Source organism: Gracilinanus agilis, chromosome 3, assembly GCF_016433145.1.
Source record: "Gracilinanus agilis isolate LMUSP501 chromosome 3, AgileGrace, whole genome shotgun sequence".
Taxonomy (NCBI): domain Eukaryota; kingdom Metazoa; phylum Chordata; class Mammalia; order Didelphimorphia; family Didelphidae; genus Gracilinanus; species Gracilinanus agilis.
This window is the reverse complement of record NC_058132.1, coordinates 133,967,751-133,983,462: the sequence shown is the minus strand read 5'-3', so window position 1 is coordinate 133,983,462 and position 15,712 is coordinate 133,967,751. Positions and strand designations below refer to the sequence as shown.

General features: G+C 33.5%; 1 protein-coding gene across 1 annotated transcript in view; it reads left to right on the top strand.

The window, feature by feature from the left end:
* The window catches only part of PDS5B (PDS5 cohesin associated factor B), a 154,548-nt gene extending 139,581 nt beyond the window's left edge, over nt 1–14,967 (top strand). Inside the window, exons 31-35 of the mRNA XM_044668269.1 lie at nt 17–116; nt 4,260–4,699; nt 4,791–4,901; nt 7,455–7,596; nt 13,236–14,967. Of these exons, the coding sequence (XP_044524204.1) occupies nt 17–116; nt 4,260–4,699; nt 4,791–4,901; nt 7,455–7,596; nt 13,236–13,271 (829 nt within the window). The 3' untranslated portion in view covers nt 13,272–14,967. The remainder of the gene's footprint in view (nt 1–16; nt 117–4,259; nt 4,700–4,790; nt 4,902–7,454; nt 7,597–13,235) is intronic.
* Nucleotides 14,968–15,712: the final 745 nt, after the last annotated feature.

The following is a 15,712-nucleotide window of genomic DNA, read 5'->3' as shown; positions in this document are numbered from 1 at the left end:
ATATTTATTTTGAAAGGCTTGACAGTTCTGAAATGGATCACAGTGAAAATGAAGATTTCTCCATGTCTTCACCCTTGCCAGGAAAAAAAAGTGACAAGAGAGATGACTCTGATCTTGTAAGGGTGGTGAGATGTTGGGTTCTGTCTGATAATAATTATGTTATAAAACTGATGTTATGTTAGTAATTTTCAACTTAATAAAGCTAGATTAAAATTACTTAATTTTTCTCTACATAAAGTATACTTGTGAAGCTTTTTCTTTTACTTTTCCTTGAGGATTTTTTAAGTTTATTTTTATATTTTTCAAGTAACATATTTTTAAAAATTAGTCTTTCTCTCTTACTATCTTCCTCTTTCATTGAGCAAATGTTAATAAAACCATTCTCAATATATTTCTAAATATTAACTAATAAATTTCTAAATAGTGCAGCAAAACAAATTCCCACATAAGACCTGTCTGTAAACTTATACCTTTCTGCTTTGAGTTCATTACCTCCCTGTCACGAGATGCATATTGCATCTTCATTCTTTGAGGCTCATGTTTTATCATTTCAGTGATCTGAGTTCTAATGTTTTTCAGAGTTTTTTCTCTTCAGTTTTGTTGTCATAGCATACCTTTTTGCCCCACTTCTCCTCACTGTTCTGTAACATTTCATAAACAGTTCCCACATCATTTCTTGCACAGTAATGTTCCTTTATATTCATATACCACAGTTTGTTTAGCCATTTCCCAATAGGAGGGCACCTTTAATTTCAGGTTTGGGGCTACCATAAAAAGAGCTTCAATAAATTTCTTGTATGATTGTCACAAATTTTAGTTTTCAAGTTTGAGAGCTTAATGTTTTTAAGGTAGTAATATAAGAATTGTACAGTATTACTAAATGTATTTACTTTTTTTTGTCATTCCAATTTTACTCCCTTTAGCTTCATAACAAAGTACTTCATAACATTATCAGTAGAGTTCTGTGTTTTCAAAAATTTAACAAATAATACATTCTTTGATAATTTGATTCAAAAAGAGAATCTTATGGTTGATTAAGATAATCTTTGATAACTTTAACATTGTGAAGATTTTATGAACATGACATTTATGTTTGTAATATATTAGAAAAACTTTGCAGGTTCCTTATAAAGTCCTAGCTTACTTCTTGAACTTGTATGTTTCACTGGTTTTCTTATGTATATATTATAGAAACAGTTTGAAGATGGTATTTAAAAGTAAACCATTAAGGATTTTAGGACACTTCAAGTACCCGATTATATCCTTTCCTATAACCTCAGCATAACTAAACATATATATCATAACAAGAGCATGCAATTTGATTTTCCAACCCTATGAATAACTAATTGACATTCCTAGCACCTCTGTACCCTAAAGCAAGTGGGTTGGTTGTGAATAAATTGTGTTTACCATGACTGCAAAACAGGAATTCCAGCAGCTGTTAGGTGAACAAAGGAGATCCATATATGCTAGTCTAGTTAAAGAAAAAAGGAAGGATAGAGGGAGGGAGGAGAGCCAGGCTTGTAAACAGAAAGTCCTGATTTCAAATGTGACCTCAGATACTTCTTAGTAGTGTGACCCTGAGTAAGTCACTTAACCCCAATTGCCTAGTCCTTCCTACTCTTTTGCCTTGGAACCAATGTATGGTATTAATTCTAAGGTAGGGGTTTTAAGAAAAAGCAAGTTTTACTTGTAACATTGTAGCAGGCAGTATAGAATGCTATCCAAGTAAGAAGGAGGTCTACTGAGTTTAATTGTTATTTTTGTGAACTCCTTTGAAGTGGTGTTCTTTTAATTACCATTTTCCTTGTGTTCGACAAAAAGTAAAGACACAAGTTTTGGGGATAAGAATTTACTATTTGGTAAAAATTGTTAAGAATACTGGAAAAATGTTTGGCAGAAACTAGATAGACTAGTATCTAATATCATTTACCACGATAAGATCAAAATGGATACATGATCTAGGCATAAAGGGAGATAGAAGCAAATTAGAAGAATGAAGAACAGATTACCTATCAGATTTATGGATAGACGAATTCATGAACAAACAAGATATAAAGTGTTGCGAGATGTAAAATGGATTATTTTGAATATAGTTAAGTTTTTGTACATATAAAACGAATGTACTCAAGATTAGAAGGCAAGCAGTAAATTGCAGGAGGGGGCATTTTATAGTTTTTCTGATAGAGGTCTTATATTGCAAATATAAAGAACTTTGTCAAGTTTATAAGAATATGAGCCATTCCTCAGTTGACAAATAGTCAAAAGATATGAACAGATAGTTTTTAGATGAAGAAATCAAAGCTATATATAACTGGAAATGGCTAGAGAATTTTCTTCTAATAGCTTTTAAGAAATGATGCTCATTTATTTTGTATATAGCTTACAATGGCCATTTTTGGTTTGTCATAAGGATCTGAACTGTGATAAATTGGATACAGTTTTACAGCATAGTTCTAATATATAGTTTACAGTATAAGTTATTTCCTTCATCTATAACTGAACTTTTACATTTTAATATGAATAAAAACCATGAAAATCCTGTGTAGTGTTATAATTTTGCAAAAGTAATTTTAGTGTGATGTGCTAACCACTTCATAATGAAGTCAAGTAATTCCATTGTTTGATTAATTTAATTATTAGGAAGTTTTTCGTCTTTATATGGAGTGAGATTTGCCTTCCTACTGCTTTTACCTTTTGTAACTAATTTTCCCCTCTGGAGCAACTCAAAACTCCCCTTTACTTGACAACTTTTTAACTTTTTATATTTCCAATATAAATAATTTATACCCCCAGTTGGTGTAATATGTATTTTAGTGTAATGTAGGTACATATCCAGAAGACCTTTTTGTGATTATCTCATTTACAATGTCCCCAAAGAGAAGAGAGCATTATAGTAAAATTGTTTTTTAAAGAATGATAGAATCATTAAGAAAAATTGACTATTGTTTGCAAACCATAAGAAACAAGAATGCTTAGTGAATAGTTTTTAACCTGTTTTAAGAAATAGTTTTAGAAATTCAAGTAATTCACTTGTATGTTCTTTCTGCCTCAAATTTATACCATCTTCCCTTTTATCGTTGCCATTTTTTTAAAAATTGGCCAAATATGGATTCCTAAGAAATAGCAAGCTTTGGTGGTTCTATGCACTCTCTTCACTTTCCATCCCTTCTATAGTATATGTAATGCCAGCTACTCTTTCATTTTCTTATGCTATGCTAATAGTAATCATGGAAGCAGTAATACAAATGTACAGTAGTTGCTATTTTTTAAATATGATCTCTAAGGAGACCTTCAATGTCTAATTGAGTAAGACTCCTTACAGTAAATTTCTTATTGGCTTCACATCCTCAGAGAATCTTTTCAGTCTCCATCTGCTGGTCAGTGCTATAAATTCCAAATAAAGTAGCAATGTAATTTACTGTGAAATGTCATTAATTTTTTTTGTTGGTAACTTGAAAGGAGAATCATTTAGTTGAAACAGAGGCACTTTTTCCATCTAAAAATATTTTAATGCACTAGGAATTCGCTGAATTCTTCTATACTTTTGCATTCTTAATTTGTAGAATGAAAGTAATCCTTTGAAATATTTAAGGATTAGTGACATAATGCCATGTGGAATTTACTTATGCCTTGAGGTATATGTAAAATTACCATAATTATTGACTAGAGGAACAGAGTCATTAAAAATTGCTGGATTAATTAATTCGAAATGATTAAATAGAGGCCATCTGGTTTAGTGGTGAAAGGACTGGCCTTGGAATCCAGAAGACCCAATTTCAAATCTTGTTTCTGATACATAGCTGTGTAATTGTGGGCAAGTGATGACTTAACCTCTTAGTGCCTCTGGCAGCTTTCTAACTCTAAGTTATGAAGGAGTTACTCATCTGCATCAGTGGAAGTTAGTTATTAACCAGAGTTTCCTATAGTGATATGTTCTCAAGTCCATAGTCTTTATCTCCCTTATTACATCCACCTCTATCCCTCTCCCCAAAGAACTATTCCACGTACAAAATGATTGAGATGCCTAGTCCAGAAATTCCTTTTATAAAATACCACCTCCTCTGCTTAGTTTAATATTGTAAAAATTAAGTACTGTTCTTATAAAGTGTTTCCATATAGATATAAGTAGTTTAAAATCAATAACACTCCCATGAGATTTTTTTAGGTACCTTTTTCTTCATTTTTTAAACTTGTTACATATTTTACTATCTGTATAATCCTTTTCATTAAAGCAGCAATCTGATTTTAATTTCCAGTCTGAACTTGAGAAGCCAAGAAGCCGAAAGAAGACACCTGTTACAGATCCAGAAGAGAAATTGGGTATGGATGACTTAACCAAATTGGTTCAGGAACAGAAACCAAAAGGGAGTCAGCGGGGGAGGAAAAGAGGCACAGCTGTATCTGATTCTGATGAACCACAGTGGCCAGAAGAGAAACGGCTCAAAGAAGATCTCTTAGAAAACGAGGATGAACAAAATAGCCCACCCAAAAAAGGCAGAAGAGGGCGACCCCCTAAAGCAGTTGGTGGTGGTGCCCCAAAAGAAGAGCCAGTAATTAAAACCTCTAAGAGAGGAAGCAGGAAAAAACCTGGTCCTGCAGCAGCAGAAGAGGAGGAAGAAGAAGATAGGCAGAGTGAAAACATGGAGCAGAAACAAAAAGGCAGACAACATAGAACATCTAGAAGAGCACAACAGAGGTGGGTATCTATAACTCTTGACTGCTTATATTTTAGTTATGATATCATAAATCATAATTTGATGTTATCAAAATTTGGGTCTTCCCCAAAGCAGAACAGAATCTCCTGAAAGTAGTGCAGTTGAATCCACACAGTCCACACCACAGAAAAGACGAGGAAGACCACCAAAAACGCCACCACCATCACAACCAAAAAAAAATGTGTAAGTTGTGAATGCAATAATATTAAATTGCAAACAGATTTCAAATAATTTTGTAAAATTTCATGACAGTGTATCCAATGCTCTATTTAAGCCCACACATATTAATCAGCCCTATTATGCTAGGTAAAATAGAATTTTGTGATGCTTTACCTGGGTTATGAAGAGCCCAGTTAGCCCACTGACACCACTTTCACATTTAGGGAACTTGAAATAAATCTTCATAAATGCATGCTAAATGCTTCATTTACACTACACTTGGAGATCCTGTGGTAGCTGTGTGTAAACTCTTTGTGAGGGGGAATGGTCATAATACCTTGAATTTTGTCCCTTTTCTCTTTCCTTTTTTCTTTATTCTCCCCTCCCTTAACCTTTTAAAAATTTTAAAAAATTAACTTCTCATCCCAAGACTCATTTTTGCAAACACATTGGAAAATACTTTTACTGAAAAACGTCATTCCTCTCTAAGATTCATATTAGAAAATATACATTTTCCCATGAATATTTTTATAATGATTTATCTGGTTTATATTTGTTTTCTAATAAAAAATACATATATGTACAGGTACATAATTAACTTGTATGTAGAAAGTTTTTTATAGTAGTACTGTTGGATCAACTTTCAAAAATAAATTTTAGTTTAGATACTGGAGTCGTGCCATAGCATCACTGTTAACTGAAAATTATAATTCCTTTCACTATTTTTTCCTCAATAATATAAATGAGAAAGATTAAAAATAAAATTACTTTAGCATACTGACTAAATTCATTAATACTTTCATATAGATGTAGCATAAGTGATATTTTAAATAGTTGTGTCATCACCTCAATTTAAAGCATCTTTGCAAACATACCATTGCATTCAATGCTTGGGTTAAATGCCTATTTCTGCTAGATGAGCAAAAACCACAGGAGATATTATTCAGATTTTCTTGCTTCCCTCATTCTACTTTTTGCCAGCTAATTCCTTTTTCCAGAGGGGGAAAAGAAAGACATACAGGTGGGTATACATAGGATTTTATGTGGAAGCTTTAAGTATAGAAAATCAACAATCTGTGGTGAAAGAATCCTTAATGTTAACCTTTTGTAGATTCCCTCACATGTTAGTAAAGTAAGGAATAATTTTTTTTGTGAGAATCAGAAGTCATGACTTTTCAGTGATCATAGAGTGTTTCCTTTTTTTTTATATTGACTAGGTTTTGATTACATATTTTTCCAAACTAAATGAATATCCTGCTTTTAAGAAACATTCACAGGACATTCTGAAGCTATCTCTGGCAAACTTTTCATTTGAATCTTCAGTGCTGAGAAGTTCTAACTTAAATTTAATGTAAATTACATGTCATCTTTGGCAATGCTATTGGCAATCATTCTCTGTTAATCCACCTTATATTTGAAAAAAACAATTGAAGGCAAAAACTTAGTTAAGTAATATATGTTTTGAGGCTTTTGGAGTAGTTCACTTAGGACCCAAAATACCTAGAAATTTGAGTCCATATATTTTGGGACTTACCCCATGCTGTCTGTTGAAATGTTTTGAGAATTTAAATGCGTACTCCTGAGTTAATGGCATCTGAAACTGTGTGATAACATAGGTAATTCTCATTTTTTTACTGCACTTTTAAATTAATTCTGTGATAAACACACCACATATACAATTCAACTCTATGTATTTGATATTTGATGTTTTCCACTGGTGACACCAAACATTTTCAGACAGACAGATGAACACCACCATTTGTATGTTCAGTTTTCTCCTATGTTTTCCTTAAAAATGCAGTCTCTAAGAACATCTAACCAAAAATCCCTGGGGCTCTTTGATCTTGTCAGTTAATTGATGAGTAGGACCATTATATTTATTCAATAAACATTTATTAAGCACATGAAATATGTATGGAAGTGAAGGAAATAAGATAAAAAAGGCACAGTCTGAGATCTTGGTAAACTTAAGATTTACATATTTGTAACATTTTAATTATTTCACTGGTTCCTCCTTTTTTGTGAGATGTACATACAGAATCACAGCATCTTTGATTTAAAACTATACAGATTATGAACCGTCATTTTGTAGATGAGGACAGTGAGTTTCAGGACCCTAAAGTGACTTGCTCATTCATAGTCACAAAGCCAATGGTGGAGCCTGTACTTATACCAGATTGCTGACTTCCAAAGTACTCTGGTGTTCCTGCTATACCATTATTAGCTTCACATAATTTTTTTTTCTATATCGGACTTCAGCATCCTTGACATCCTTCAGCAGGGTGACACAGAGTTACCAGCAAAAGAGCAAATATCTCAATGGTTTTAAATTTATAAATCTTAGTACTATTTGACACATTTTTATATCTGGGTCAGTCTTTGCTCTCCAAGATTAAAATGTCACAGTTCTGGATTCTGAATATTGGGGAGAGGTGGGGGGCTTCACTCTCATTTAAAGAATCAGTGATAAAATTGAGCAATGAAAAACCATACAGTATTTGAAAGTTTTTCCCCTCTAATATTGAAGATTGATTATAGCTCAGTGAATTAATTCAATTTCTTATGTTTTTGCTCTAGCCGCACTGGACGCTCCAAACAAGCATCTAGTAAAGAAAATGAATCAAGTGAAGAGATGGATGTTTTTCATAGTAGCTCTCCTGTCAATGATGACATTCCACAAGAAGAAATAATGGAGGAAGAGGAAGTTTCTACAATCACTGTATGTGTTATAATTTCACATGCCTCAAATAAATTGGGATAAAGGGATTGAGAAGAAAGAGCAATAAGAGCTTAGTCAAATCAGTCTAAAACTTCCCTTCATGTACATCTAAACATTGGGTGTTATTTTCTATTTTATACAGTAGCTTAGTCAATTGATTTTGCTTATACTTTAATCTACCATTGGGCTTGTATTTTATTACTTTAAAGGGAGTGTTGTTTTAATTTTACCGTCTTGGGAACTCCTTCCTCCAATCCAGACTACACATCTACCATACCTTATTAGATATTCTTTAACAAGGTTTTCTCTAGTGCCTTCTTTCCTTTATATTCTGTACAGTCTCATTTTTGTGAGATCATCAGCTCTCAATGGGTTCAATTATTATCTCTATGCAGATGATTCCCAGATTTATATATTTAGCCCTGGTCTTTTTTCTTAGTTACAATCATGCATCTTGAACTGTATGTCTTGTAAGCATCTTAAATTCGACCTTTATAAAACAGAATTATCTTTCCCCAAAACCATTCTCCTTTCAAATTTCAACTTCATACCATCATCTTTCCAGTCACTTAGGCGTCCAACCTTGATGTCATCCTTGACACCTTTTACTCACTTCACATATCCAGTCCATTGCCAAATCTGGTTTTAATCTACCTTTACAACATCTCTTTCATATATCCTCTTCTCCCTATACAAATAGTCATGATTTTAGTTCAAGCTCTTTCTTCCTCACACCTAGTTTAATAATCACCATCTTTTTTTTTTTTTAAATTCTTACTTTCCATCTTGGAATCAATACATATATTGATTCTATGGCAGAAGAGTGTTAAGGGCTAGGTAATGGGGATTAAGTGACTTGCCCAGGATCACACAGCCAGGAAGTGTCTGAGATCAGATTTGAATCCAGGACCTCCCATCTCTAGGCCTGGCTCTCAATCCACTGAGCCACCCAATTGCCCCATTCAAGTAATCTTCTAACTGGTCTCTGACTCAAGTTCTTCCCAAAATCGATTAATCCTCTACTCAGCTGTAAATGTGATTTTTGTAGACCTGACCATGTCATGCCTCTACTTCATGTTTTCTAGTGACTCTGTCTCATCCAGGATCAAATATGAAGTCCTCTGTTGGCATGTAAAGCTCTTTATAACTTGTCTCCTTCTTATCTTTCCAGTCTTTTTGTCCTTTCCTCCACTCACTCTGTGTACAATCTAGCTATACTGGCCCTCTTTCACTTTCCTGTACATGGCATTACATCTCCTATATTTACCTTTGCACTTGCTGTTCCCCATGCATAAAATGTATACTTTCCTCACCTCTGCCTACTGACTTCCTTTAAGATTTAGCTAAAGAGCCACCTTTTGCAGGAGGTCTTTCCTGGTTCCCCTAGATGCTATACTTTCCCCACACTGAGATTATATTCTATCTACTTTATGATATATATATATATATTTACTTCTTGTTTTCTTCTTCTGTAATGTTTACTTCTTGAAGGTGGAGGCTATATTTAGCCTTTCTATCCCCAGCACTTAATACAGTGCTTGGCATGTAGTACTTTCTCTTTTCTTGACTGTTTCTTTTAGATTGACTTCTAAAGGTTCTTTAGTCTCTAATTCTTTAGCATTATGTTCTGATACTTTGCTAGGAATTAAAGTCAAACTCACTACCTTATGGTATTTAGATTCAATTCTTGTTCCTTTTTTTTTTTTAAATCCAAGGCATTTCCCCTTAATAAAGCTTGAAGTTTCTTTCTTGTTCTCTATATTTCATTCTTTGTTGATAAAAGTTTGGTAATAATATCCAACCAAATTTCTTTAGGACTATGGATCAAGTAACCTAAGCTTATTAAGGATAGGTAAATACATTCATTTATGTATATATATCTTGAATGGCAACTCCCTTTTACACAGTTTTGCTTTGCTCTTTTCCTCACTAAAAATTATTTTCCTTATTTCATATTCCTTTGGTATCATTTTCATTATTTTTCCCTTTTATCCAATATCTGGTGAAGAGGTGACCTTTCTTTACATGTACCCTCAAATCTTAAGCAGATTTTCTCCATCATCATCTTTCTTCTGCTTTCATCTTTCCTTTCTGCTTTTCTCCTTTCACCAATAAGCACTAATACATTTTCCTCTCCTTAAAAAATCTTTCACTGGGGCAGCTAAATGGCTCAGTAGATAAAAGAGCCAGGACTAAAAATGGGAGATCCTGGGTTCAAATGTGACCTGACACTTCCTAACTGTGTGGGCAAGTCGTCCATCTTCCTTCTCCCGCGCCCCCCCCCCCCATTGTCTAGCCTAGCCAGTCTTTTGCCTTGGAACAAATACATCATATTGATTCTAGGATAAAGGGCAAGGATTTTAAAAACAAGGAGAAAAAAAGACCCTCAACCTTTTATTGATTTTTAACACCCCCATAGCTTTTCTTTTCTTGGCCAAACTCTTAAATAAATATGCCCTACTTGGTTGCTTTTCTTCCTTTTTTCCTATTCTTCCAAACCCTCTGGAATCTGATTTCCAACTTAATCACTCAACTGAAATCACTATCTCTTAATTTGCCTAATGTAATGGCCTCTTCTTAATCCTTATCCTTGAACATTTGTAGCATTTGACACTGTTGACAACTCTTTTTTTTTTTTAACTTGGATATTCTCCTCTGACTTTTTATGTTGCTATTATCTCTTAGTTCCTCTGTCTGACCTTTTTCAGGCTTCTGGGCTGGATTGTTGTCCATTTCTTGTCCCTTAACTGTAGTTTTACTTTAAGCCTTTGCTCTGGTCCCTCTTCTCTTTTCTCTGTTCTTAGTGACTTCCTCAGCTCCTATTTCTGATGCTTTTGGACTGGTATGCCTGGAATGTGCTTCTTCCCTTCTCTTGGAATGCCTCCTTTGCTTCTAAACTTAGATAAACTTCACCTTTTGCATTTGACTTTCAGAGGCTTTTCTGCCAAGATTATCTTGCTTCTTCTGTTTCATATATATTTTGTACAGACCTATATGAGCATGATTCCTTATGTTAGACTATAAACTGCCTGACAGCATAGACTTCCATTTTTGTCTTTAGTGTTTCACAAATACTTATTTTGAATAACAGTTGAAAAACTTTGCCTTATCTTTCTTGTCAAGTACCATTATTTTGATTGAAATCCACTCAAAACTGTATTCCTGTCCCAAGTTTGATTGTCCTCATTCCCCTGCAGAACTTAAGATCATTTTCCCCCCTCAATTACATGCAAAACATGTAAAAAACCATTTTAACCTTCAATTAAAAAAAATTTTGAGCCAAATTCATTCTTTTCCCCTTGTAAAGACACTTGTAGTCTGATATAAATTTTACATGTGCAATAATGTTGCACTTTTCCATATTAATCATTTTGTGGAAGAAAACTCAAGCAGACAGAAAAAAAAGAAGAAAGTGGAATATAGTATGCTTCAGCCTGCATTTAGCCTCCATCAGTTCTTTCTTTGGAGGCAGATGGCATCTTAACAGAGCCTTTAAACAACCTTTTTGTCCATAATTTCTTTTGAGTTCTAACACATGGGATGCTAATCTTTATCCTTTGTTACTTACTCTTGTTTCCATTTTCTTTACATGTATTTTAAGAATCTGAATTGGGTTTATGTGTTCCTTGTGCATCTCCATTGTTTTTTTCAGACAAGTTTTATTCTTCCTCAGCATTATTTTTCTTTCTGCCCTCAGAATTTCATTCTCATAGACTTCCTTATTCCTCTCAAGGCTGACTCCTCATTTACAAATTTAGTCCAAAGAATCCCATTTATATTTCCTCTGAAACCCTTTGAAATGTATTCCAAAAGAGGATTCTTGGATTTCCTCTCCTTGTCTTTCACAAATTTTATATGTAATGGTCTCTTCTGCATAGTAATTCCATCATTTCCACACCAGTGGCTAGTTCCTCCCAGTTTGTAAAAGTCAGATCCACAGATCATTAGGGCAGTTCAAGAAAGTTTTAGATATTCTGTTTTTAGTAGAAAGAATAATATTTAGCAGATGACTAGGTAATTGAAATCTTTCTTCATTACTACATCATGCATTTGTAGCAGGCTTGTAATCTGTTCTCTGAACATTTCTCTCTTTCTATCCATCAAGTCTATAGTATACTCCAATAACATTATTGCTTATGTTTCTTCTTCTTTGATCATTACCCAGAAGCTCATACTATGCTTCTCTCCTCTGATTCTTTCTTCTTCCTAAAGGGAAGCCCTGTTTATATTCCTGTGGTCATTAAGCTAATCTCTCTTCTAAACTCCAGTTTCCATATTAACTGTTACCTCCTTAAGACACCAGCATCTTTTCCAGTCTTCCACTATAACCTAGGAATAAATATTGAGGCTTTCCCTCCTTCCCTCATCCTAAAGTTTGCCAAATCTTATTGATTCTAATTTCATAATATCTTTCCCATCTTTCTCTTCTCCATTCATACAAACCCTCTCTTTTGTTCAGGTTCATTCTCAGAATTTCTGGATTTTTGTAGTAGCCTCCTTCATTAGTCTCCTTTCCAAACCCTGTGCTCCCCCACTCCCCACCCCTCATCCCCCGATCTCCCAGTGTATCATCACCATATTTCTCAAATGGATAGGCTAGAAGAACAGATGTGATAATTTTACTCCCTGTTACCTGTAGAATGGAGATTTTCTAACTTCTTCTGTGTTATGTCCCTCTTTGGCAGTATGTTGAAGTATATGAACCTCTTCATAGAATAAATTTTAATTTTTAAAAATTAGTAATTGATGAAAATGCTCAATTTCAATAGAGATTAATGAAAATAAAGATATAATTTTTTTTCTCCATCCATCCCAAGTTCACTCCTCTTCTCTACCTGAAATCTATCTGTAGATGTTTATTCTCTGGTCCCCAGTTTGTGAATCCTTGCTCTAGAATAAAATAGAAGATCCTTATCTTGGCTTTAAAAGCATACACAATAATACTACCTTCTTCATTTCTAGTTTTATATTGTACAGTTTTTAGGCACTCTATTTTCATTGAACTGGGCTGCTAGCTATTACCTCTTGACAGCATTGTTTCTCACTTCTATGCCTTGGTACCAGAGGTTTCCCCAATCTTTCCTCTTTTCTGCCTAATACAGTGGTTCCCAAACTGTTTTGGGCTACCGCCCCCTTTCCAGAAAAAATATTACTTAGAGCCCCCTGGAAATTATGAAACTATTTATTGAACTTGGAATAGAATGTAATACAAAAAAAGTGTGGCCATCACCACTCCCTGGATTGCTGCAACACCCACCAGGGGGCGGTGGCACCCACTTTGGGAATCACTGGCCTAATAGAACATCCAGATTTCTTCAATGTAGAGTTGTGTCCTTTGTTCTAAAACAAGCCTTTTCCTGTGTCACCAATTATGTTTCTCTCATTCTTGAACTTATTTTATGTTACATTGTGTTTTCTTGCCAATTCAGAGGCACATTCTGCCAGTAGAATTTAAGTGAGGTAGTAGTTAGAAAGTTGACTCCTACTGATAGTAATCTGGGTGGGCATAGGTCAGGTTGGGGCTAAAACAAGGTTAATAAGAAAGAAAGAGTTTAAAATATGATATCCATAAAGTCATTTATGGCTTAATTTTCAAAATGTGAAACTGTTTTAAAACTCTCAATAATTAATTTTAATAGGTACGACGACGAACCTCTAAAAGGGAACGACGATGAACTACCATAATTAAAAACCTCCTAAGCGAAATTTTTGAGGAATTCATTTGTTGTCAAGTTTAAGGCTTAATTAAGCTATTGATGCACATCGGGATTGTTGAAGAAAGGAAGATTGAACCTTGCTTTTACTGCCCCACGCGTTTGCAGTTCCTCAGTCACAAGCTTTTAGCCACACACACATTAATGATACCGACTGGGTTTTTGTGAAAGTGTAATGTGCATTGGCTATGTAGACATGAACTAAAGAAGAAACTTGTAAATATACCTTTTTTTTTTTTTTAATGTTTCTGACTTCTAAAGTGCTTGTATAGCTTTTATTTGCGGCTTTGAAAACTGACAGTATCCAACTGTTTATTGGATCTATAATTCAATATATGGATTTGAAAACAGTTTGTTAGAATAGATCTTAAGCAGTGTCTGTCAGTGTTTGTTATTTGTACTTGGCATTTTACTGTGAAAAAAAAATCAGTTTTAACAAATAGTGTCATTTTCATGCCATTATTTGTTGGAAAGTTGAATGGTCTTTTTCTTTTTGTGTATCTAATCTAGTGTTCATACTTCTGGGCACCTTTTACTCTTTAGAGGTGCTAAATTGCTTTGCCATTACAGCTGAATGATGTCTAATAGGATGATGATACAACAGGTGCAAATTGTGAAATAGTACTTATTAAGTTGTTTGAATTTACACCTCAGTATTGGTACCAGAGTGTTCTGGTCTTTTGTGGCATTGAACATTTGAGGGGGGGAAAAGAGAGATTTAAAATATTTTAATTTTAAAGTGTGTGCTGTTAAATAATGTACTGAATTCCTTACCCATTTATCCCCTTTCAGTTTTTATTAATCTACTGTATCAATAAAATTCTGTAACTGAGTAAGTTTTTAATAGTCTAGTATGTTGATGTGTGTAGATATTTCCTCATGAACATTATGTTCACAAAATGCAAATTATTACATTATAATATGAAATCTGATATAAACATTAGTGAAATTACAGTTCTTAATACATTGTAAAGTTAATCAGAAAGAAAAAAATTTTATTGATGCAGTGTGTCTTTATAAAGCTGTTCTTGAGAGCCAAGTGTTTTGTATTTTATAGTGAGTTGCATGTTTATGGGAAAAATGTGCTAAAAATGGGATGTAATCTTTTCTGGAAATTCGTATCTAGCAGTAGTATATGATTGCCTCATAACAGAATTTTCCACCAAGAGTTTATTATTGTACTTCATTTTTTGTGAACCAAAATTTTTTTTTGGTATCTGGAACTTACATTTTTATTGACTTAGCAGCTATAGTTTTTGCGATCTTATAAGGCCTATATGGAATTCCTTTGAGGGGAATAGGGGAGTTACCATTACGCTACACTTAGAGTAGTTTAATTTTTTAATTTACTGTAATCTGCAAAAACAGAAATGATTTACTCAAGACAGTATCCTCTATACAGTTTTATGAACTGTATCTTTGAACCAAAATGTATAGGTTAATACTTTTATGTTTAGCTAGATTCATTTTATTATTTCAGATGCTGTTCTTTTGTTTCTTTGCAGTTGACGTGGAAAAAAATCAATATCTAACTTATTAAATTTTATCTCTCTGAAAAATGAAGCATTTTTGTGTAACCTACCAATGTTTTCATTATATTTCCAGGATAGGTTATAACAGATGGTGATGTAATAAAGAGGACATTTTTGTTAGAAAAGTGTCTTTTTACCATTTTCCAATGTATATATCATAAATGATTTGATTTTCTTGTAAATATTTCTTTATGCCAGTGGATCAGTCATACCTTCATTTTTTTTTTAATGTAGGAAATTGTGTTTAACAACCTTTCTCAATATTTAGCTATTCTTCATTTTATACCCATGATGGCACCACTGATTATGGGGAGACTGCTGTATATGAGAGCAGCTAATGTTGAGTTAAAAGGTACATTGGTTGTGAAATTTTCATTAGCAAAATTCTTCTAAATAGGCTACTTCTGTTTGAGCAGTGCAAATGCAAGTTTTTAATCTATAAAATAAAAGAATAAAAGCTAGCTTTATATTTTCTTCATTGACTTGATTGCACTGAAAATATTTATGTTGAATATATCTTTGAGAGCATTTTATAAAAAACAAGAAAAAGCTTAAAACTGCTTGTGAAATATCAAAGATTTATTTGCATGGTCAAAGTTAACCAAATTTCATCAAACATCAATGATGTACCTCAGGTTATAATGATGTATAATGCAAGTTCTGTCTTTATTTGATGCTAGTTTGTCTATTTCACTCTCTTCATTTTTTTCAATTAGATTACATGATATTCATTATTCACTGAGAAAATAGGTGCAGTGTTGATATGACATTCTCCATATGTTCTGTGAGTTTCCATCTTAGATACTTGTTCTTATTGTCTTAAAAATTTGTATTTCATGTGCTAACATTTTATAAGCCTGTCCCTGTGTG